At 35.3% G+C, this 22,971-nt stretch overlaps 2 protein-coding genes across 5 annotated transcripts; both read right to left on the minus strand.

The window, feature by feature from the left end:
* Positions 1-3,959: 3,959 nt before the first annotated feature.
* Positions 3,960-7,998, minus strand: LOC110269428 (uncharacterized). The gene is made up of 5 exons (XM_021117253.2): positions 7,948-7,998; positions 6,185-6,379; positions 4,231-4,291; positions 4,076-4,139; positions 3,960-3,978 (listed from the first exon to the last, which is right to left on the minus strand). Exons 1-5 carry the CDS (start codon positions 7,996-7,998, stop codon positions 3,960-3,962), a joined length of 390 nt encoding a protein of 129 aa, XP_020972912.2.
* A 10,412-nt stretch (positions 7,999-18,410) lies between these two features.
* On the minus strand, positions 18,411-22,256 carry LOC107630271 (uncharacterized). 4 transcript variants are annotated; one of them, XM_088507613.1, is made up of 6 exons: positions 21,937-22,256; positions 21,065-21,312; positions 20,528-20,670; positions 19,228-19,483; positions 19,042-19,119; positions 18,411-18,838 (listed from the first exon to the last, which is right to left on the minus strand). In XM_088507613.1, exons 3-6 carry the CDS (start codon positions 20,564-20,566, stop codon positions 18,705-18,707), a joined length of 507 nt encoding a protein of 168 aa, XP_088363739.1. In that variant the 5' UTR covers positions 20,567-20,670; positions 21,065-21,312; positions 21,937-22,256; the 3' UTR covers positions 18,411-18,704. The 4 variants fall into 4 exon arrangements, with proteins under 4 accessions (XP_088363739.1, XP_088363740.1, XP_088363742.1 ...); XM_088507614.1 differs by having other exon boundaries at positions 21,065-21,318; XM_088507616.1 differs by lacking the exon at positions 21,937-22,256 and having other exon boundaries at positions 20,528-20,549; positions 20,588-20,670; positions 21,065-21,930.
* Positions 22,257-22,971: the final 715 nt, after the last annotated feature.

Consider the following 22,971-nt stretch of genomic DNA (forward strand, 5'->3'; position numbering starts at 1 on the left):
TTATTGTATGCTCTCGGGTCACTTGATTTCTACCTATCCTACTAGACCACCACGTTCAGATCAGAATAAGTATCAACCTCGTCCCAATAACTCTCCACATGTGCCTGCTTCTACTGCTGCTGCTGCAACTGAGTCCACCCCTTCCACATCCCTCAACACACCTTTTGTCTCTCCATCAGATATTGAATCTCTTCTTAAGCAACTTCTCTCTTTTTCTGGTAATATCGCTGCTGGTCTTTCCACCCCTTCAGGTAATTCTAAATGGTATTTTTATTCTGGTTGTTTTAATCATATGTCTCTTTTGCGTCATCTTTTCTCGTCGTTGTCTCCCACTACAAATTCACCATCTGTCAACACTGCTAATGGTTCCCTCTTGCATGCAACACATTAAGGGATTATTTCACAGTCCAATATTCATCTTTCTAATACTTATTTTATTCCAAAATTGAATTTTAATCTTATCTCTGTCGGTCAGCTTGTTGAACTCAATTTTAATGTCACTTTTTCTATTTCTGATTGTCGTGCGCAGGATCGTCGGACGGGAAAGATCAACAGGACTGGTTGTAAGGTCGGATGTTTGTTTGAACTCGAGAACCTTCATGTTCCCTCTACGTCAAATCTCTGTGCTGTTTCCTTACCATCTACTCTTCACTTGTGGCACCGTCGTCTTGCCCATAGCTCCTTAGGAAAATTGCGTCCTCTTATATCTACCGGTGTTTTAGGTCAAGTTCAAAATGAGCCTTTTGATTGCATTTCTTGTCACACTGCAAAACAACCTGCCTTATCCTTTAATAATAATTCAACTACTGCTTGCTCTCCTTTTGATCTTATTCATTATGTTATTTGGGGCCCCGCTCTCACCGCTTCTATGGGAGGGGCTTGATACTTTGTAATCTTTATTGATGATTATTCATGATTTACTTGGGTTTATTTGATGACTAATCGTCATGAGTTGCCTCAGATTTATATTAACTTTGCCATTATGATTCGAACTCAGTTTTCAAAGGTCATTAAAATCTTCAGACGTGATAATGCTATGGAATATCGTGACTCCAAACTTTTAAATTTTCTCGCTGAACAGGGTACTTCGTCTGAGTTTTCTTGTCCTGGTACCTCTCAACGAAATGGCAGAGCTAAGCGTAATCATCGTCATATTCTTGACTCTGTACGTGCGATGCTTATTTCCTCTTCTTGTCTTGAGCGTGCTTAGGGTGAAGCTGTTCTCACTACTGCTCATGTTATCAATAGACTCTCTTCTTCTGTTCTTGGTAACACTACTCCCTTTGAGCGTCTTTATCATACTTCTCCCAATTACAGTTCTCTCCGTGTTTTTGGTTGTGTCTGTTTTGTCCTTTTTCAGCCCCATGAACACAATAAAATTGAACCTCGGGCTCGCATGTGTTGTTTTCTTGGTTATGGTTCTGAACATAAGGGTTATCATTGTTGGGATCCTATCTCTCAACGCATTCGTATATCTCGTCATATTGTCTTCTGGGAGCATCACATGTTGTCTTGTTTTTCCTCTTTTGAGTCCATTCTTTCTACTCCGTCACCATTTTTTACTAACTCAAATGTTGATCTCTTTCCTAGTGATGATACTACAAGGTCTACCTCAAGTCCATCTCTTGAGGCTCCTCCTCTTCCATCTTCACCATCTCCCGATGATTCCAGACCGGACGATGCTCCTGCTCCTACTGTAAGGTTTGTCCTTCTAGTAAGGTTTGTCTCCTTCGCAAGGCACTTTTTGGACTTAAGCAAGCTCTTCGTGAATGGTTTGACAAGTTCAGCACTACCATATGCAATCTTGGTTTCACTTGTAGCCTTCATGAGAATGCCATTTTCATTCGTAAAAGTGAGCGTGGAGTTGTTCTTCTACTTTTGTATGTTGATGATATGATCATTACTGGAGATGATGTTGATGGTATATCTGATCTCAAGGCGTCCCTTCACCGTACTTTTGAGATGAAAGATCTTGGTTCTCTCAGCTATTTTTTTGGTCTAGAAGTCATATCCACCGATGATGGCATCTATCTCTCTCAAGCTAAATATGCTTCAGATCTTCTTGCTCGAGCTGGAATTACAGATAGTCGCACTGAGTCTACTCCTCTTGAGCCTAATGTTCGATTTACTCCTATGGATGGCACTGTTTTGGATAATCCTACTCCTTATCGACACCTAGTTGGAGGACTCTTTATCGACCAGACATCGCCTATCCGGTTCATGTTCTTAGTCAGTTCTTGTCAGCTCCTCGTATTACTCACTATGCGGCAACTCTTCGCATTCTTCGCTACATCAAAGGCACCCTATTCCATGGCCTTTATTTTTTAGCCCATTCATCTTTATCGCTTCAGGCATACTCAGATGCTGATTGGGCTGGTGATCCCACTGATCATTGTTCCACTACTAGTTATTGTTTGTTTCTTGGTGACTCTCTCATTTCCTGGAGAGCTAAGAAGCAAACATTCACTACTCACTCAAGCACAGAAGCTTAATACCGTGCTCTCGCTGATACCACTGCTGAAGTTATCTCGATTCGTTGGCTTCTCGAAGACTTGGGTGCTCCTCAGTCATCCCCAATTGATGTTTTTTGTGACAACCGTAGTGCTATTCAGATCGCTCATAATGATGTGTTCACCAAACACATTGAGATTGATTGTCACTTTGTTCGGTAACGTATCCTTATTGATGTTGTTCGTCTCATAGCTGTTGGAACACTGGATCAGACTGCTGATATCTTCACGAAGGCTCATCATCTGACTCGTTTCCGAATTCTGTTATCCAAACTCAAGATGGTATCCTTAGCTCCCACTTGAGTTTGAGGGGGGATGTTAAGAGAATAATTAGAATTAAATTAGATCAATTAGTATCATTTGTATTTATATAGCGTATCTGTATATTAATTAGTGGATTATGTGCCTTTATTACTTTGATTCTTCTAGCAGCTATATATACTCTTTGTACATTGTACTTTTAGACAAACTGAAAATACACAAATACATTTTTTTTAGATTACTCTCTTATTTCTAACATAATTTTCACAGCAATGCAGAGAGAAAATTGTGCGGCAGTATTCTAAAATTTTAATAGGAAGTGACTTTTTTTTTTTTGCCTGAAAATAGGAAGTGACGTTGTTTAGAGCATGGGCTAAGAAATTGATAATTCTCTCCGCAGGAAAAAAAAGTATTTGGAAGATGAATGAAAGGGTGTTTAAGTTAAAAATGTGGATAAGTATGCACATGCATTGCAATATTATGAGGGAAGATTGTGAGAAGTGGGAGTGAGTTGTGGCAACTGGCAACATATAGTTTCTCTTCCCAGCCCACACAAACTCTCGCCGATACTACCGTAACTTTTTTATTGAACCAAACAAATAAATCAGTCACTAGACCCGCTTCATACATGGTACACGGACCATTAACTATTGCTTAAAGAGCTGCCCATTAAGTCGAAAAGCAAATGCATGATTTAATCATCGTGGCTAGGGGTGATCACGAGTCGGTTTGGTTCGAATTTGCATTTTTTTGTGCTTGTACCTGAACCAAACCAAACCGATTAAGAGCGGATTATTTCGGTTCAGGTAGCGGGTACCCGATGACTTTGAAATTCATAAAAAACCAAATTGGCAAATTTTTAGCTTAAAAATTTAACAAATACAATAAACATGTAACATCAATAGAAATAATGCAAACATATTAAACACCAAATATATTAAAAACTAAACTCATCAAAATTCAAACATATTAATAGTGAATAATCTTTGTCTAATGAAAATATAAAAGGGCAATAAAAATATTAGAAGTTAAATACAAAAGTCTAGTAAATTATCTTTGAAAGAAGTCAAAACCAAAACACATTAAAATCTAAACATTAGAAGCTAAATACAAAAGTGCAATAGACATATTTGTCTAGTTTTCAAAGTCTTCACTCCATAATCCTTCACTCCATCAACCAAAGCATATTCAAGAGAGGAGTTGTGACCTTCAAAAAATCAGCATATAATTAGCTAATGTCAATATATAAAATTGATTAATTAAAAGTAATTCAACAAATAAATAATTAGTGAAAAAATGTTAACCTCAAATTGTTGTAAACAATATCAACTCCAATGGCTTGATTAGATATTGTTAAAGTTGAAAGCTCTACATTAACAGTAATTAAATTATTATTAGAGACTCAACCATAACAACAATTACATAATAATTTAAAGAAATATAATTTAAAAATAGTTACCTAATTCAAGTTTTTCTTGGTCCTCAAGTTCTTGCTTTAAGTCATACATCTTCTCTTGAGTCTTCAACCAATTTTGTGAGCAAATTAGAGACTCAACAATAAAAGGACTTAATGAGCTTCTAAATTGGTCAAGCACACGACCACTAGTACTAAATGCCGACTCAGAAGATACAGTAGAGACGGGAATAGCCAACAAATCCCTAGCCATGTGAGCATGAGCATAATACTTCATTGATTTCAATTTCCACCAACGCAAAATGTCTAAACCGGAAATGTTATCCTCCACATTATCTTCCATGTATCTTTCCAATTCATTCCTTTTGACCTCACCTTGCTTTTTTTTTAACCCTCAATCTAAACTCATCTTCGAAGGTATATTCCTCCTCATTTGCATTTTCACCACCAACCCCATGATCGTGAGAGGCAATGCTAGAATTAAAACTACCAGAAGAACTACCATCTGGAAGGGGATATATCATAGAGTAATACTCAAACAACTTATGAATGATATCCTTCAATTTTTCAACATATCTTTGGCTTGATTCAACCCATACACCCGATTAAGACAAAATTCAACATACTCATACTTGTAACGAGGATCAAGAAAAACAGCCACAAAGAGAAATTAATTTATGCCATCACCCTCCCAATATTTGTCTAGTTTCACTTTTATTTGTGTCGCCATCTTTCGCAAACTAACATCATTACTCTTTCTCCACTTATTCAAAGTTTTTTGAATATCACACAATTTATTGAAAAAATTATTACATGTAACATTCAAAGAACTAGAAAAAGTAAGAGTTGCATCATAAAATATTTTCAAGAACTTCACAAACATACGTGCCATTTTCCAATCATTAGCATCAGGAGGTCCTCCTTCAAACTCAAGCGCCAACAAATCAAATGAGTCTTGATAACTAAGCCGACTAAAAGTCGATTCAAACTTCTCATCAGCCTCTAGCATCAAATAGGTAGAGCTCCACCTAGTAGACATATCTAACACTACACTAGCTTTACAAGTTATATTAGCCTCTTGAACACACCTCTTAAAAGCTTGCATCCTAGTAGGAGATGACCTAACAAACTTGCATGCAATTCTGATTTTAGTTATTGAGCTATCAATCTCTTTCATACCATCACTGACAATTAGATTTAATATGTGAGCACAACATATCATATGCATGAAATCCCATTTAACAATGTTGACCCATTCCAATCACCCATGCCTCTAAGTAAATACGAAATTGTAACACCATTAGCACTAGCATTGTCAACAGTTACACAACATATCCTTCTAATACCCCACTCTTGCAAGCACTGTTCTAAGGCTCTCCCTATAGTTTCACCCTTATGATCAGTAATCAAACCAAAATTCAATATTTTTTTATGCAATGTCCAAGACTCATCCATATAATGCGCAATCACACACATAAAATTCAAATTCTGAATTGAGGTCTGAGTATTGGTAGTAAGGGAAACCATTTGACGATTTTCAGATAACAAATTTCTCAACTTCTCTTTTTCATATCTAAACAAAGCCATACAATCTCTAGCAATTGTCCTACGAGAGGGAACCTTAAACCTAGGTTGTGATTTACTCATAAATTGTCTAAACCCTTGAGCCTAAACGAATTTAAAAGGAAGTTCATCAACAATTATCATATTTGCAAGAGCAAGACGAGTTTCCTCTTGATTAAAATCAACAAGCTTCATAGTGACTACATTAGGGTCATCCTCAAATTGGCTCCCAAGTGCAATAGTTTTCTGTCCCTTTTCAACTTGCTTATGAGGGTTTTTAGTGCAAATTCTTAAATGTTTATGCAAATTTATTGTACCATGACTAGAACTATTGCATGCATATTTTTTTACAAGAGTTGCAGCAGGCTTCATTAGGAGAACTTTTAGAAAAATGCGCCCAAACACTACTAGGTGCTCTACTGGGTTTACGTTTTACCTCTTTTGGAGGCTTGCCAGTAGTTCTAGCAACTTCAGTTTGTGTTTCTGATGAAGGATTTGAGGCAGGAAACGGTGGGGGAGCTGGACTTTGCGATGTTCCACCAGAAAGACCATCGTTCTCAGCAGCGGGAGTGGCTGCACTTGGAGAAGAAGTATTTCCAACAACCGTATCACTTTTAGGGTTAGTTTTATGCTGAAATCCATCTTGATCAACTAAAAATCCGTCTTGAATTCAATGCTCTTGATAAATAGTTGTTTCCAGATATATTAAGAGCATTGAATTCAAGATGAGAGAGTTTCGCCATAATAAAAATTTGTTACCTGAGTCTTCTAAAAATTTGATCAGAGTCTCGTGCTGATAACGTGTTGTGAAATAAATAAATAAGGAATATAAAATAGAAAAATATAAATATGCTCTTATCTCACTATAATATAAGTAATTTATCTATTTACTAATATTATAGCTTAAAACCACATAGAGATAAGAGAGAGAGAGAGAGAGAGAGAGAGAGAGAGAGAGTTTATTAGGAGAGAAGAATATTATAGTAAAAGAGAGAGAATGGAATGATTTATTGCTGTGTGTCTAATACTCATGCCATACTATCACTATTTATACATGTACGACACTTTATTTTCAACTCTCAATTAATTTGATTTTGTCTTGAAAAATATTCCTTCAACATTGAGAAAGATAGCCACCCAAGATATACGTAGTCATCCATATTGAAGGTTGTGGTAGTCTTAGAGAAGGGGGGTTGAATCTATGCCTTCCTTTTTAGTTGCTGTTATTACCCTTTTAAACAAATTTGCAATTCTGATTCTGTTTGAACTCAACAGCGGAAATTTATGAGACAATTTATTTTTGTCTCATGAATATCAGAAAACAGAACACAGCAGAGAAGAGAAAAGCTAACACCAGCATATATCCTGGTTTGATTGCCTTGTGCTATGCAACCTACATCCAGTCTCCTCCACAACTATGGAAGAATTTCACTATAGTTAACAGTATTACATACACCAATAACTCAGGATTGACCCAATCCTTTCACACTCAAGTTCTAACCTAACTTGACATTGGCTATGCTAATACCTAACTATTCACTCTTAGTGCTAACCCAACTAAGAAAGGGATACCTCACAGGTACAAGATACAAGACATAAACACACCTAAAGAAATCTGAAAATAACTCTAGGCTTTTCTCTCAAGTGTATCACTCAGCCTTTTTCCACTCATGGCTTTTACTTGAGCTTTCTCACAATGCCTTTTCTCACAAGAAATTACAGAAAGATAAACTTAGAAAAGTACATTACAATCAGTAAAACATGAAGGAGATTGACTTCATCAACAGCCTCTGTGCTATGCGAAAAACCAGATTAGCAAGCCTCTGATTTAGTTCTTCATACTGACGGAATGTACCTTTGATTAGGTTACACTGTCCAGTTAGTTGAACTTCTTCAAAGTGCTCTCTCAGAACAAAACCTCTATTCACTGGTTTTCTCTCCTTACTTTCTGAATGAACAGCAAGCTTCTTATATCTCCTTGCATGTGGCTGAGTTCTTCTTCCAAGGTCAACACCTTGAGCCTTGAGCTTCAACTACTCACAGATTCACTTTTTTACCTTAATCCTCAGAGAAGAAACTTTCCCTCTGACATACTCATTTTGACCGAAAGCCACAAAGCAGTAACAATAGAATTCTTCTTATGGTCAACTTGATCTTAGCCATAGAAATGCAACTTGGTCCCCAAGAATCTCTTGTGACCGTGGATTTGTAGCAGTGAAGAACAGATATCAACTTTCCCTTGAAAGCCATTTTCGGATAGTGTAGAGAGTTGGGAAGAAGGGATGAAGATCTGATTCATGCAAGATGAGATGGATTACCTTTCTTAAGCTTGATTTGGTTTGGATTTTCTGTTCTTTACTTCTGTGCCTCAAGCTTCAATTTTCTCTTTCTTGCTTCTTTGGTTACTGGCTTATGGAGGAAGCTTTTCTTCTCTTTCTCTTTCTTACTTTACTGAAGTCTTGATGTGACTTGATTAGAGAGGAAAAGGATGTTGCTTTTGGTTAAGCAAAAGAGAGGGATTTGCATTTCTGAAACCAGATCGGGCTTGGATCGGGTATTGGTATGCTTGGCCCGATTTAATTTCTTTGGTTTCTTTCTTTGCTTTTGCTTGGGCTCTTTATTTTGCTTTCAGCCCAATATTCTTTGCTGAATGCCTTTTATTCCATTTGGGCTATTAACATTTGGCCTGCAACAATAAACAATTAGTTAATAAGTAAATATAATTAATCAACACTAATTATTTATTTTGCTCAAAAATAATGTTTGTCATCACTAATTAATTTAGTTAATTTCTTAACTCAACAATCTCCCCCTTGATGACAAACATGATTTAAGCTATAATCAAAAGGAAATGAGTTTGAGTCAGGTTTAGAAAACTCCCTTTGATTTTTGTCATTTGCTTTTATGTTGCTCCCCCTTTCCTTTTCAAGGTTAGCTCCCCCTGAATTTATGCTCTTCTCTTCTTTCCTGTTTACATATACTTATATGGAACTAAACAGATGCTATGTACCAACCAAAAGTATAGCAAACAGTGATAGTTTAAATGGCCAAAATAGAGCTTTAATACATACGGGTCAGAATCAGATAGCAACATATCATAATCAGCCCAACATCAAGCTATTACCATCAGCAAACAGATTCAGCATGTGAAAACAAGTATTAATGCAGCAAAGATTATTCAACATGCAAACTCAAGTATGGATGCAGCAAAAATCCCAAAAAAATACTAGGGTCCTATTGCTATTACTCCCCCTTTTGTCATCAAGGGCGGATAATAAACAAGATCAACAAAAACAAAGTCTTGTATCCTGCAGAAAAGAGTTAGAGCACAGTTCAAAGTGCTAACTAAACTACCAAAGGTGCAGTAATATCCAGAGTTATTACAGTCATCCAAAATGAAACAGTTTAAAAGTACTAAAGAAGCAGAATTCATGAGACAAAAAAAGGAGAGCAGCAACAACAGTTTTTATGAGACAAATCCTAGGCATCAGAACCATTCCCCTCCGAAGCAGCTTCCTCTTCAACATCCGTGGCAATGTCTTCATCATTTTGAAGGTTGTCAATGAAAGTCATCAGTACAGCCACCCTATCCCTTGATTTCTTCAGAAAGTTCTCATGCTTGCTAGCCAGCTTCCTTTTCTCTTTGCTCAATTCAATCAAGTGATTCGATTGGGAGACAAACTCTTGAGCAACATCCCTGACCACATTCAGCAGAGTGGATTTCTTCCCAGTGGAGATGGAAGTACCCTCAGTGGAAGGAGCAGTAGAATCATCTGGAATGAACTCTTCATCATCATCATCTAGAACCACTCTCTCAGATCGAGTTGGTCCTTTTTGCTGTTTCACTGAACCACCTCCCTTTAGATATGAATGTCTATTTTCATATTTCTCATTGGTCAAGTCAACACCAAAATACTCAAAAATGCAAGTTAGAAACATGCCATAAGGAAGAGCTTTGTCCTTTTCACTTCTAACAGAGTCAAACATGTATCTAACCATCAAATATGCAAATGAAATTTCAGTTTTGGTGAGAAGGGCATATAAAACAAGAGTATCAGTGTAGGAAACCCTTTGATATGAGCCGCTTTGAGGCAGAATAATATGATTGACTATTTGGTGCAGTTGAGCACGCTCATATCCTAGGGCTTTGTGAGTGGGTGTAATGTCATCTATTAAAGAGATATGTTCACAAATACTAGCCAGGGCATCATTGTAAGAAACACCAACTCCTTCATCCCACTTAACTGACGTGTAGGCACAGGGCCCAACATCAGTTTAACCTGAAACACCTTTTTGGGCTAAAATTAAATCCTCTTGAAAACCTTTTGGGCCACAAAACATTGATTGAAAACCTTTCATGAAACACACAAGTCATCAAAAACTAACAAACAAGATTGTAACATTCATATTTGGGCCTTGAGGTGATATGAAATTAATGAAACACATTTGGACCACTCTTGATCTGAATATTGAGGTTGGCTCAGATTGAGATTCATTTGAAACAAGCCCAGAACACGTTGACTTGATGGAAACGTTCATCACTTGCCCAGAATTGTCTCATGCCTGTTTATGAGACAAAAAGCTCCAGCAAATACATCAGCATTTTTCAAACAAGGAATCATAACTCAAAATTCCTAGACAAGTCCTAAGCATGCAGAATCTATCCTCAGCTAATGGTTTTGTAAAAATATCTGCTAATTGCTCCTCTGATTTGACAAATTGAATACTAATAGCCCCTTTTTGGACATGTTCTCTTATTGAGTGAAATTTCACTTCAATATGTTTAGTCTTAGAGTGCAAAACTGGATTTTTAGAAATATTAATGGCACTCATATTATCACACAGCAGGGGAATATTTTCAGCATTTAATTTGTAACCAGCAAGCTGCGTTTTTAACCATAAAAGCTGAGAACAACAAGAAGAAGCAGCTATATACTCAGCCTCTGCAGTGGAAAGGGCCACCGTTGGTTGCTTCTTACTTGACCATACGTTTAAGGACTTCCCAAGGAAGCAACATAAACCAGAAGTGCTCCTTCTATCAACTCTGTCACCAGCAAAATCTGCATCACAATAACCAACTGCAGAAAAATCATCAATCTTAGGATACCAAAGACCGAAATTGGACGTGCAATGAACATATCTAATGATCCTTTTAACAGCCGAAAGATGTGACTCTTTTGGTTTGGATTGGAACCTAGAACACAATCCAACACTTTGCACAATATCGGGTCTAGAGGAAGTTAAGTACATAAGAGAACCAATCATTCCTCTATACCTAGTCTCATCAACATCTTTCTCATTTTCTCCCTTATCTAATTTAGAGTTCGGGTGCATGGGAGTTCCCATGGGTTTGGCGTTTTCAAGGCCAAATTTCTTAACTAATTCCTTGGCATACTTTTCTTGATGAATGAGAATACCATTTTCAGTTTGTTTAATTTGCAGCCCAAGGAAAAAATTAAGTTCACCCATCATACTCATGTCAAATTCACTTGTCATGAGTTCTCCAAATTCAGAACAAAGGGATTCATTGGCTGATCCAAAAATAATGTCATCAACATATATTTGGACTAGGATAAACGAATCATTAGAATTCTTGATAAATAGAGTTGTATCAGTGGTGCCTCTTTGAAAATCATTTTTCAAAAGAAAAGAGCTAAGTCTCTCATACCAAGCCCTAGGAGCTTGTCTTAAACCATAGAGAGCTTTAGACAATTTAAAAACATGATCAGAATGCTCTTTATTTTCAAAACCAAGAGGCTGCTCCACATAAACTTCTCTATCTATCACACCATTCAAAAATGCACATTTCACATCCATTTGGTATAGTTTAAAACCACAAAATGTAGCATAAGCTAAGAGAAGTCTTATGGCTTCCATTCGGGCAACAGGGGCAAAGGATTCATCAAAGTCTATTCCTTCTTCTTGGTCATATCCTTGTTCCACTAGCCTTGCCTTGTTTCTTGCAATGCTACCATCTTCTCCTAACTTGTTCCGAAAAATCCACTTGGTGCCGGTCACTTTCTTTCCACTAGGCCTTGGAACCAAGGTCCATACTTGGTTCTTTTCAAACTCAAGAAGCTCATCTTTCATAGCTTTAACCCAAGAAGGGTCACTGAGTGCTTCCTTGACGTTTTGAGGCTCTATTTGTGAGAGAAGGACAATGTTTGATCCTTCATTTGCCTTTCTAGTGGAAGATCTTGTTTGCACTCCATGAGAGACGTCCCCAATGACAAATTCCTCAGGATAATTCTTCAAGAATCTCCATTCACGAGGTCTGGTGGACTTGGAGGCAGATTCATTCACCAAGGGATTCTGGGCGCTGTTGGCTGCAGAATTTCCTTCAGATTCATGAGACAAAATGGAATTGTCTCTTGAATTTTCAGCATTAGCAGTTTCTGGTTCAGCTTGTCCAGAATTTCCTTTTTCATGATTTTGAGCAGCTTCATCTTCCTTTTGAGCTTGATTTCCTGCATCACAATCTTCCAAAATGCTTTGTACCAAGTTAGTATCACAAAATGTAACATGTATGGACTCCTCAATAATTCTAGCATCTTGATGATAAACCCTATATGCTTTACTAGTTGTGGAATATCCTACAAACAAACACTCATAAGCCTTTGGATCAAATTTTCCCAAATTTTCTTTGTTATTTAAAACAAAACATTTGCATCCAAAGATGTGCAAGTAATCTAAGTTTGGTGGGTAGCCTTTCCAAAGTTCATAAGGGGTTTTCTTCAAAAATTTCCTTATGATTGTTCTATTTAAAATGTGGCAAGCTGTATTAACCGCTTCAGCCCAAAGGAATTTTGGGACATTGCTCTCACAAAGCATAGCTCTTGTCATCTCTTGTATGCTTCTATTTCTTCTTTCCACAACACCATTTTGTTGTGGTGTTCTTGGACAAGAGAAGTTGTGAGATATTCCAAATTTCTCACAAAAGGATTCAAACAAATTATTTTCAAATTCAGTTCCATGATCGCTTCTTATAGAAGAGATTTTCAAATCCTTTTTATTTTGAATTTTCTTGCAAAAAGGCTCAAAGGCCGAAAAGGCTTCATTTTTGTGTGCAAGAAATAAAACCCAACCAAACCTAGTGTAGTCATCCACAATTACTAAACCATAATGTTTACCACCTAGGCTTTGAGTTCTTGTTGGACCAAATAAATCAATGTGTAGCAACTCAAGTGGTCTTTTAGTAGAGATGTCTTCCTTTGGTTTAAAAGAGCTTTTTGTTTGTTTTCCCATTTGGCAAGCATCACAAGTGATGTCTTTGTCAAACTTTATCAAAGGAAGACCTCTTACTAATTCTTTCTTTACAAGTTTGTTTATTTGAAACATACTTGCATGCCCCAATCTCTTGTGCCATAACCACTTTTCAGATTCTTTAGAGTGAAGACAAGCTACATTTTGATTCTTTAGTTCATCAAGAGTAAGTCCATACATATTATTGAAACGCTTGGCAACAAACATCACTTCATTTGTCTTTTCATTAACAACACAGCATTCAAGCCTTTTGAAAACAACTAAATATCCCAAATCACACAGCTGACTTATACTTAAAAGATTGTGCTTTAAACCACATACCAAAAGTACATCATCAATGAAAGTAGATTGCTCATTACCTACTTTTCCAACAGCAATGATTTTACCTTTACCATCATCTCCAAAGGTCACAAAACCTCCATCATACTTATTTAGTTTGATGAAGTAGGTTGACCTTCCAGTCATGTGCTTTGAACATCCACTATCCATGTACCACATGTCCTTTTTGTTCTTGGATGCTAGGCAAATCTGCATGATGAGTTTCAAGTAGCCTTAGGTATCCAAATTAATTTGGATCCTTTGAAGTTAATCCATCTTGGTTGCCCAAGTGCATTGAAATCACAAACAACATTGTAGACTTTGTTTCCTACAACTCTCTTTTCAATGAAGCATTGTGCATATGAGTGACCAAATTTCTTGCAATTAACACAATGATTTTCTGGTGTGTGTTGCTGAAACTGATGTGAGTTATATTGCTTGAAATGATTAAAGCTTTGAAATTTTCTGGTTCTTAGAGGAGATGCATTTCTTTTGACAAACTGATTTTTAATAAAGTTATTCCTCTTTGCAAAAGCATTTTCACCAGAATTTTTTTGAATATTTTTGCTTTTCGAAAATGAGTTTTTGTTGAAAAAAGTTAGTTTCTTGAAAGCAGCCTCATTTTTCGAAATATAACCCAAACCTGGCCGGTTTGAACACGGTTCAGTTTTTGGTGAAGGCTCAGTTTCAATTGTGTATTCTTCATCAGATTTTCCTTCACATGTTGAAACATATCCGATACCTGATTTGTTTGGTATGGATTTGGTATTTGATGAAGAGGCCACAAATTTTATAGAGGAAGTGTTAGAAACAACATCTTCCTTGGCTATGTAGCCTAAACCAGATTTTTCAAACAATGGTCTTTGACTTGCAAGTAATTTGTCCAAGTTGCTAGAACCTTGAGCAAATTTTGCTAAGTCACCATTCAGCCTTTTAATCATATCATTTAATCTTTTATTTTCAGCAATTAACTCATGAGAAGGATCCACAATGTGCTTTCTTTTTAATTTTTCAAGTTCAGATTTTAGAAATCTGTTTTCTTCAATGATGTCTAAAGCACATTCAGTTTTCTTCACTTTTTCTTTTAAAAAATCATTTTCAGCTCTTAACACATTTCTTTCAGATCTGCACTCATTGTATTTATCAAGCAGTTTTGATGTGTTTAAAGTGAGATCATCAATAATAACATGCAAGTCCTCAATGGTTAAATCATAGTAGTTTACCTCATCAAGATTGTTGTTTCCAGCCATGAAGCAGTCTTTGTCATCTCCTTCAGATTCTTCTTCTTCATTTGAGTCATTCTCAAGATCTTCCCAAGCTGCCATGAGTACTCTCTTCCTTTCCTTCTTGCCTTTGTCCTCCTTTTTTAGCTTTGGACAGTTTGACTTGAAGTGCCCAGCCTCCTTGCAATGATGACACGTCACCTTGCTCAAGTCTATCTTTTTCTCCTTTGAACTTGAACCCTTGTATTTGCCCTTGCTTTTCATCATCCTTCTAAATCTCCTAGCAAAAAACAAAAGCTCGTCATCTGAAACACCATCACTAGACTCACTCTCTTTCGGTTCTATTTGTGACTTGAGGGCTATTTCCTTTTTCTTTGAGTCTGTGTTTGTGTGTGTGGTTTCATAGGCAAGGAGTTTTCCTCTCAGCTCATCATAGGTTATGGGACTTATGTTGTTACTCTCGGTTAGGACAGTGGCAGTGTTTTCCCATTCTTTTGTGAGGCTTCTAAGGAGTTTTCTCACCAAGGTTTGTTCTGCATAGTTTGTACCCATAGCATCAAGGTTGTTGATTATGATTGAGAATCTCTCAAATGCTTCATCAATGCTTTCTCCATCCTTCATTCTAAACATCTCGTACTCTTTTCGCAGCATATCAATCCTCGTTTCTTTGACTTGTTTGGTGCTTTCATGTGTAACCTAGAGTTTTTCCCAGATTTCTTTGGCTGTCTTGCATCTAGACACCTTCCGGTACTCTTCAAAGCTGATAGCACAGTGAAGAAGGTTGATTGCTTTTGCGTTCAGCTCTATCTTCTTCTTATCATCTTCATTCCATTCAGCTTCTTCTTTTGGAGTCACCACTCCATCAGCACTTGTTTTTGTTGGGATCTTTGGACCGCTCACAACGATCTTCCATAAGTTGTAGTCAATGGATTGGATGAATATCCTTATCCTTTCTTTCCAGTAGGAATAGTTCTTTCCGTTAAAGAAAGGTGTCCGGTTGTTTGACTGGCCTTCAGTGAGGGTGTATGCAATTGTGGTTGTGCCCAGATTGTTCGCCATTGGATCTTTGCTCTAAACGGTTAAGCTTGATTCTTGAGACCTTAGCTCCTGATACCAATTGAAGGTTGTGGTAGGCTTAGAGAAGGGGGGTCTATGCCTTCCTTTTTAGTTGCTGTTATTACCCTTTTAAACAAATTTGCAATTCTGATTCTGTTTGAACTCAGCAGCGGAAATTTATGAGACAATTTATTTTTGTCTCATGAATATCAGAAAACAGAACACAGCAGAGAAGAGAAAAGCTAACACCAGCATATATCCTGGTTCGATTGCCTTGTGCTATGCAACCTACATCCAGTCTCCTCCACAACTATAGAAGAATTTCACTATAGTTAACAGTATTACATACACCAATAACTCAGGATTGACCCAATCCTTTCACACTCAAGTTCTAACCTAACTTGACATTGGCTATGCTAATACCTAACTATTCACTCTTAGTGCTAACCCAACTAAGAAAGGGATACCTCACAGGTACAAGATACAAGACATAAACACACCTAAAGAAATCTGAAAATAACTCTAGGCTTTTCTCTCAAGTGTATCACTCAGCCTTTTTCCACTCATGGCTTTTACTTGAGCTTTCTCACAATGCCTTTTCTCACAAGAAATTACAAAAAGATAAACTTAGAAAAGTACATTACAATCAGTAAAACATGAAGGAGATTGACTTCATCAACAGCCTCTGTGCTATACGAAAAACCAGATTAGCAAGCCTCTGATTTAGTTCTTCATACTGGTGGAATGTACCTTTGATTAGGTTACACTGTCCAGTTAGTTGAACTTCTTCAAAGTGCTCTCTCAGAACAAAACCTCTATTCACTGGTTTTCTCTCCTTACTTTCTGAATGAACAGCAAGCTTCTTATATCTCCTTGCATGTGGCTGAGTTCTTCTTCCAAGGTCAACTACTCACAGATTCACTTTTTTACCCTAATCCTCAGAGAAGAAACTTTCCCTCTGACTTACTCATTTTGACCGAAAGCCACAAAGCAGTAACAATAGAATTCTTCTTATGGTCAACTTGATCTTAGCCATAGAAATGCAACTTGGTCCCCAAGAATCTCTTGTGACCGTGGATTTGTAGCAGTGAAGAACAGATATCAACTTTCTCTTGAAAGCCATTTTCGGATAGTGCAGAGAGTTGGGAAGAAGGGATGAAGATCTGATTCATGCAAGATGAGATGGATTACCTTTCTTAAGCTTGATTTGGTTTGGATTTTCTGTTCTTTACTTCTGTGCCTCAAGCTTCAATTTTCTCTTTCTTGCTTCTTTGGTTACTGGCTTATGGAGAAAGCTTTTCTTCTCTTTCTCTTTCTTACTTTACTGAAGTCTTGATGTGACTTGATTAGAGAGGAAAAGGACGTTGCTTTTGGTTAAGCAAAAGAGAGGGATTTGCATTTCTGAAACCAGATCGGGCTTGGATCGGGTATTGGTATGCTTGGCCCGATTTAATTTCTTTGGTTTCTTTCTTTGCTTTTGCTTGGGCTCTTTATTTTGCTTTCAGCCCAATATTCTTTGCTGAATGCCTTTTATTCCATTTGGGCTATTAACATTTGGCCTGCAACAATAAACAATTAGTTAATAAGTAAATATAATTAATCAACACTAATTATTTATTTTGCTCAAAAATAATGTTTGTCATCACTAATTAATTCATTTTCTTTAGAATTTAATTTTGATGCATTATCAGTGTAAAATTGTTTTACACGTGTATCTAATATATTAATAAAAATAACTACCATTTACATTGATCGCTTTTCTTTATTTAAACATTAATAATATGTTCTTTATTTAAAATAGTTATAAAAACTTCTTTAATAGTACAAGCTATAAAAAAATAGTTCTATAATAGCAATCTTATTTTTGAAAGTGAGATTATTTATTTCAACTTTTAAGTACAAATCAAGTTGAAATTGATTTCTTTATTTTAAATTTCTATTTCACCTTCTTAGAAAAAAACAAGGAAAATAAAAATCAATTAAGAACATTAGCAGCACATTTAATTAAAATAAAAACAATTCATATTTAAAATTATACACAATTATATTTTGTATTTTGCAGTTATCCACCAAAGATAAAATAGTAATTAGAGTGGAAGTTAGTTAAAAAAAATTGTAGAAATGCAAATATGAATGTCAAACAACACGACAATATTTGTTTGTATATAATGAAAATAGTGTATGAAATAATAGAATAAATTCAAAGTATCAAATAGACCGTATAAAAAGAGGAAGTATATTGCGAATTTTAGGAACATTGAGAATTTTGCAATCAAAACGGTAATAGATAAATTTATGTATAATGACAATTTTGCATGCAACATTCAATGTTTGAAATTAGTGAATAAAGGATTAAAAAACTTACTCTATTTCAACTAATTAAGCTGCCCATACAAATTAAAAAGATAACAAATCACCATTTAAACATATTACAGAATCAACATGACATAAGTTAAACATAAATATAATAAAAGAGATTAATTATATAATCCTTTTGTATACTAAGCAAATTAAGTCTTTTAATAAATATATATTAATGTTTTTATTAAGAAACTATATATAAATACAATAAAATAGATTAAGTAAAAAATTTGTCTACAATGCAGATCATATACTAGAGATTTAATAATATAATTAAATATTTTTTAATTGGTAATTGTTCTTTGTATGATTACAATATAAATTATTTTTATTTAGTCTCTAGAAAGCATAAAATAAAATATTTTTATATACTGTATAATAAATTTTTATACACAAGTAATTTTTCATGTTAGAAGTAATAATTATTAATATCAATAGATATATAACAATAAATTTTTATAATAGATCAATATTTGGCCAGCGCGGGTTTTACACCACTAGTAAGTCATAATAACAAGACTAAAAACATAATAAGCTAATAATAGCATCATAATTTCATATGGAAGAACTGTGACTCAACTTGGTCAACGAAATTATTTAATTAATACAACTTTTTCTCCTATTAAGCGGATATCAATGCCATTCCCAGTGGTGTCACATCCTCCATTGCATGATTACTTGACCACCCTGAAAAATAGAAACAAGAAGGCATGCCTCTGTGTAGCCAAATAGCTTTCATTTGTGTAAATTGCTTTCAAGCCTTTCGATTGCAGCACTAACACCACTTTTTATGTCTCTCTTATCTAAGTTTTCATTTGCAGCTTGATTCCCTTCATTAGCTTTTTCTATCAGCTTCAAATGGAGCCAACCTGCCAACGTATCATGAGACAAGACTTTCAACAAATATAGTGAAAACTTGGTTGAATATGAGAGATTGCTACGAGATTGAGCATCAAGTGATGCTTCTAACATCATTATATTCCACAACATATTATATATGAAACTTATGCATCTGCAAAAGTCACATCGACAATCTGAGCTGACAAAGTATCAAGAAATATAGCTATGTTACCAAGAGGAAAGCAAAATGTTGCTCCCAAAACTGATCCTAGCATCATGTTCCTAGCTCGCCAACGTAGTGATCCTGGCACTAAAAAGGGAAACAATCTATTAATACAATGAAATGAATGAAAAATGAATTGTTTTTGTGATTCAGTCCATGTTATATAGAGTCTAGTGGCAGAGTATCATTTCTTACATATTAAACCAAAAGCTGAAGCAGTAGCTGAACCAGCACCAACAACATTAAAAACATCATGCACACCTCGCTGCTCTGCAAGTAGATTTTGTAAGCCATAAAATGCAGCAGTGAACATTCCAAGGCATACTCCTCCAACTATTGAGCCCCGTGTAACCCTAATGAACCGTTTCTCCATAGCATCTCTCATCAAACGATATTGCTCACGTTTGTCTTCTGTACTCCCAAGCTTCAATGTCACTTCTGCGTCCTTGCTCTAGCAAAACATTGGGACTTATAAATACCATGACTAAAATTGGATAATAAAGAATAAAACCTCCACCTTCACATACTTGACAACAGAATGTTTAATCAACAAAGAAAAGATAAACCATAGCACTATGTTCATGGGTTTTGTTTCTCTGTCTAAAGAAAATGCTAGCTAGGTTTATTTTTGCATTTAGATATTAGCATTCATTCCATCTATTGATTATTGAAGTGGGTCAGGTATTTATCTCCTCAACTTCATAGAAATGCATTAAAAGGAAAACAAGCTTATACAAATAATAGAAAAGAGTGAAACTTCACATTAGATGACATGAATAAAGAAGATATATACTATCTATTGTGACAAAACAGAAACATCTTTGCATTCATTTAAGAAATTAAGTACTCAGTTATTCTTTGTACTGCAATTGCAATTCAACAAATTAAAACAACTCCAGTCTTTTTAGCTTAAGCTCTTGAAAACCTACAAATGGATCAAGTATACCTTTATGCCAGCCTGTTGACAGGATTAGACAATCTTTTGACATCTTTATGGTACACTAATGGATTGGTTTACACCTTTCTTCTGATGTTACTAGTTCCCCAAGAAAATAAATCTCATCAAGTAAGAAGGATTGAGCAAAAACTCTAATATTTTTTGGATTATGAATAAACAATATCAAAGATAAAGTTCAAGTACATTTAACTCTAAATAGTTTCTTACCATGTTATGGAAGGTAGCTTAGCGTTATATACAAGTAGTTTTTTAAGGAAAATAAATCCTCTGCATCCACACAAAAAGAAAAAAAAATTTCTTTCGATATCAACACCAAAGTGTTATTCATGACACATCTAACAGTATGCAAAAGAAGATCACTTTCATACACGGAGTTACACGCAACATTGAATTCTATAATGTAAAGAATGAAATCCATGATTGTAGTCTGGATGTTAGCCGTAACACCTGTTCTGTATTCAGCATAAAACACTCTCATAGCCATATGGAAAAAAAATGAAGAAAAAGGAATCGAGACCTCTTGTAATCAGAACTTACAACAGAAGCAGCTGCCTCCTTGCTACCGCCGTATAACATGCCAGCAAATATTCCAATAACAGTTGTCCGTATAACATGCCAGCAAATATTCCAATAACAGTTGTTGTACCCCAGTTAACAGTTCCCGCTAACTTTGGGGAGGCCTGGTAAAGGAAATTAGATAATATCAATGAACCTAATAATTGAATGAACTCAGGATGGTAAAGGTAAACACATTTCATAGTTATCTTCAGGAACCTAGAAGAAAAGGAAAGGGGCCCAAATTAATGTTTTTCCCAATTTACTAAATTATTTCCAGTATACCAATACAGATTGATCTAGGGTTGATCAAATACATATTCACTATATTAATATCTTTATGCAATGACAAGGAAACCAGTTCACTTACCAATACCTTCATATAAACAAGAAAATTCTAGTGAACCCTACTCAAATTCTTTGTCTAATGCTACTATATCAAATATTGCAGCTAGATCAATTTAAGAATAATAATGATATAAAATTCAGGAATATAGAAAGATGTGAGGAGTTTCGTACAATCGGTGTGGGGGATTCTGCGTCGTCGGTGGCTTCCATGGTGGTAAACGCCGTAAAATGGAAACGGAGTTATGTACGGAGAAATTAGTTAAATTAGGTAACCGAATCGAAGTGGAAGGAGCTCTAAATTCTCAATTTCTCATCGTCAAATCTGCCCGCGTTCTAATCGGCGTCGCCACTGCCAGTCGTGACTCGTGAAAACAACTTCCTTCCTCTTTGTCAGTCGATGTCACCTTTCGTTGTGACACCTGCTTCTTCGCCAGTCCGTTCACCCGAGTTTTTAAAAGAGTATTTAGACGTAAAGATCAATGTGGCTATTACCAATTAGTACAATTGAAAGACCTTACTGCAGAGTATTTATTAACATTGCAAGCAATATGTCCCCAAAATGAAAGTTTACAATAAAAAAATAAAACAATATAAACAATATAACACTGCAGAGTATTCATTTAATTACTCAACTAATCAGAGTATAGTTTACATATAATTTCTTCATAGTTACTATCTTATATATAGTGTGTACCGCTAATACAAATCTAAATTTCACCATTAGTAAAATTCAGTTTTAGCTTTCTTTCAATTTTTTCTTCGTTTATCTGCTACCATGAATTATAATAGTAAATGAATAGCATAATATTTTTGAAGTTAAAAATCAAAATTAGCTTATAGAAGATCCTCAGTTCAAAATCAAATCTAGCTTTTACATAAGAGCAAGATTCTATTAATATTTAAAAAATTGAACAGCACGATTGCTTCAGAGTGATCAAGATTGCTTTATTCAACAACTAAGAATGTATAATTTCAAAAATTGAACAGAAAATAAAACAATTAACACTTTAACATATAACATTCCCCAAAAATTATAGACTAACCTGACTGAGTGACCGGAGAAGACGACGCTGGAGCCTGGAGGAAGCTGGCTGCTGGAGAGGGAACGCTGACTGAAGACGAAGCTGGCTGCTGGAGAGGGAACCGCGAACAACGATGCTGACAGAGATACCGACTGAGACGCCAACGACGGAGAGAAAGTTGGTTGCTGCGTGGCTGCCGCTACCAGGAAGACGATGGAGAAGACGATGCGCCTGACGCCTAATGGAGAAGACCATGAAGATTGAAGAAGCTGGTTGCGTGGTAGGAGGAAGCTCTGCCTCTGCTAGGATTTCTACTTTCTGGGTTTACTCCATGGTTTCTACTAAGGATATTGATTAAGCATATCGTAAAAAAAAATATTTTAATATTATTTATTATAAAAATAATTTTTTTTATATTTTTAATGTATTAAATATATCAAAAATATTAAAATATTTTCTTTTTTAATATGCTTAACCAATTGTCCTTAGGAGATAAGGTAGTAAAATTCATATAATAAATATAAATATACATATAATTAAATTACATACCGAGAGTCATAGACTACAGAAATAATTAAAAATATGTTGGTTTCAAATAAATTTATATAATATTTTTTTAGATACACTAGTAATAATAAAAGTGGAATTTAAAATTTCATACATATTAATAAAATTTTTTATCACTAAACTACTTTTATCCGTTTTTTTTTAAATAAATCTATGGCCTTAGATGAGTCATAGTAATTTTTCTGCTTTTTTTCCTTCTCTGAATTAGTCCTTTCAGCTAAAATAGATTTAGGATATGTTTAGAAATGGTAAGAAATCAAACTTATTTCAATAATTATTTATTTTTATAATTGTTTTTTAAAACAATCTATTATATAATAATCAATTTATGTGTGGATACCTTAGTTGAAAAAACGATTTCAAGATAATTTATTGTATTTAAAATATAATTTAATTTTTATTCTTTCTCACTATAAAAGAATTTTATATAGACAACCAATTGTATTACAAAAAAATAACTAATTTTCAAACTTAATATGTTAAATATCG

Source organism: Arachis ipaensis, chromosome B3 (assembly GCF_059453495.1).
Source record: "Arachis ipaensis isolate K30076 ecotype BB chromosome B3, ASM5945349v1, whole genome shotgun sequence".
NCBI classification, from domain to species: domain Eukaryota; kingdom Viridiplantae; phylum Streptophyta; class Magnoliopsida; order Fabales; family Fabaceae; genus Arachis; species Arachis ipaensis.

What these genes read in the sequence shown, in the direction of transcription:
- LOC110269428 (XM_021117253.2), bottom strand. Translation starts at nt 7,998, where the DNA reads ATGGCTTTCAAGGGAAAGTTGATATCTGTTCTTCACTGCTACAAATCC. An exon ending in TTCACTGCTACAAATCCACG is followed by an intron (nt 6,380 to 7,947) that starts GTCACAAGAGAT and finishes GATGGATTTCAG; the next exon opens with CATAAAACTAACCCTAAAAG. An exon ending in CTGGCAAGCCTCCAAAAGAG is followed by an intron (nt 4,292 to 6,184) that starts GTAAAACGTAAA and finishes AATTGGTTGAAG; the next exon opens with ACTCAAGAGAAGATGTATGA.
- LOC107630271 (XM_088507616.1), bottom strand. Translation starts at nt 21,103, where the DNA reads ATGGAAGCCACCGACGACGCAGAATCCCCCACACCGATT. An exon ending in CAGAATCCCCCACACCGATT is followed by an intron (nt 20,671 to 21,064) that starts GTACGAAACTCC and finishes TTCCTTTACCAG; the next exon opens with GCCTCCCCAAAGTTAGCGGG. An exon ending in AGGAGGCAGCTGCTTCTGTT is followed by an intron (nt 19,484 to 20,527) that starts GTAAGTTCTGAT and finishes ATGTTTTGCTAG; the next exon opens with AGCAAGGACGCAGAAGTGAC.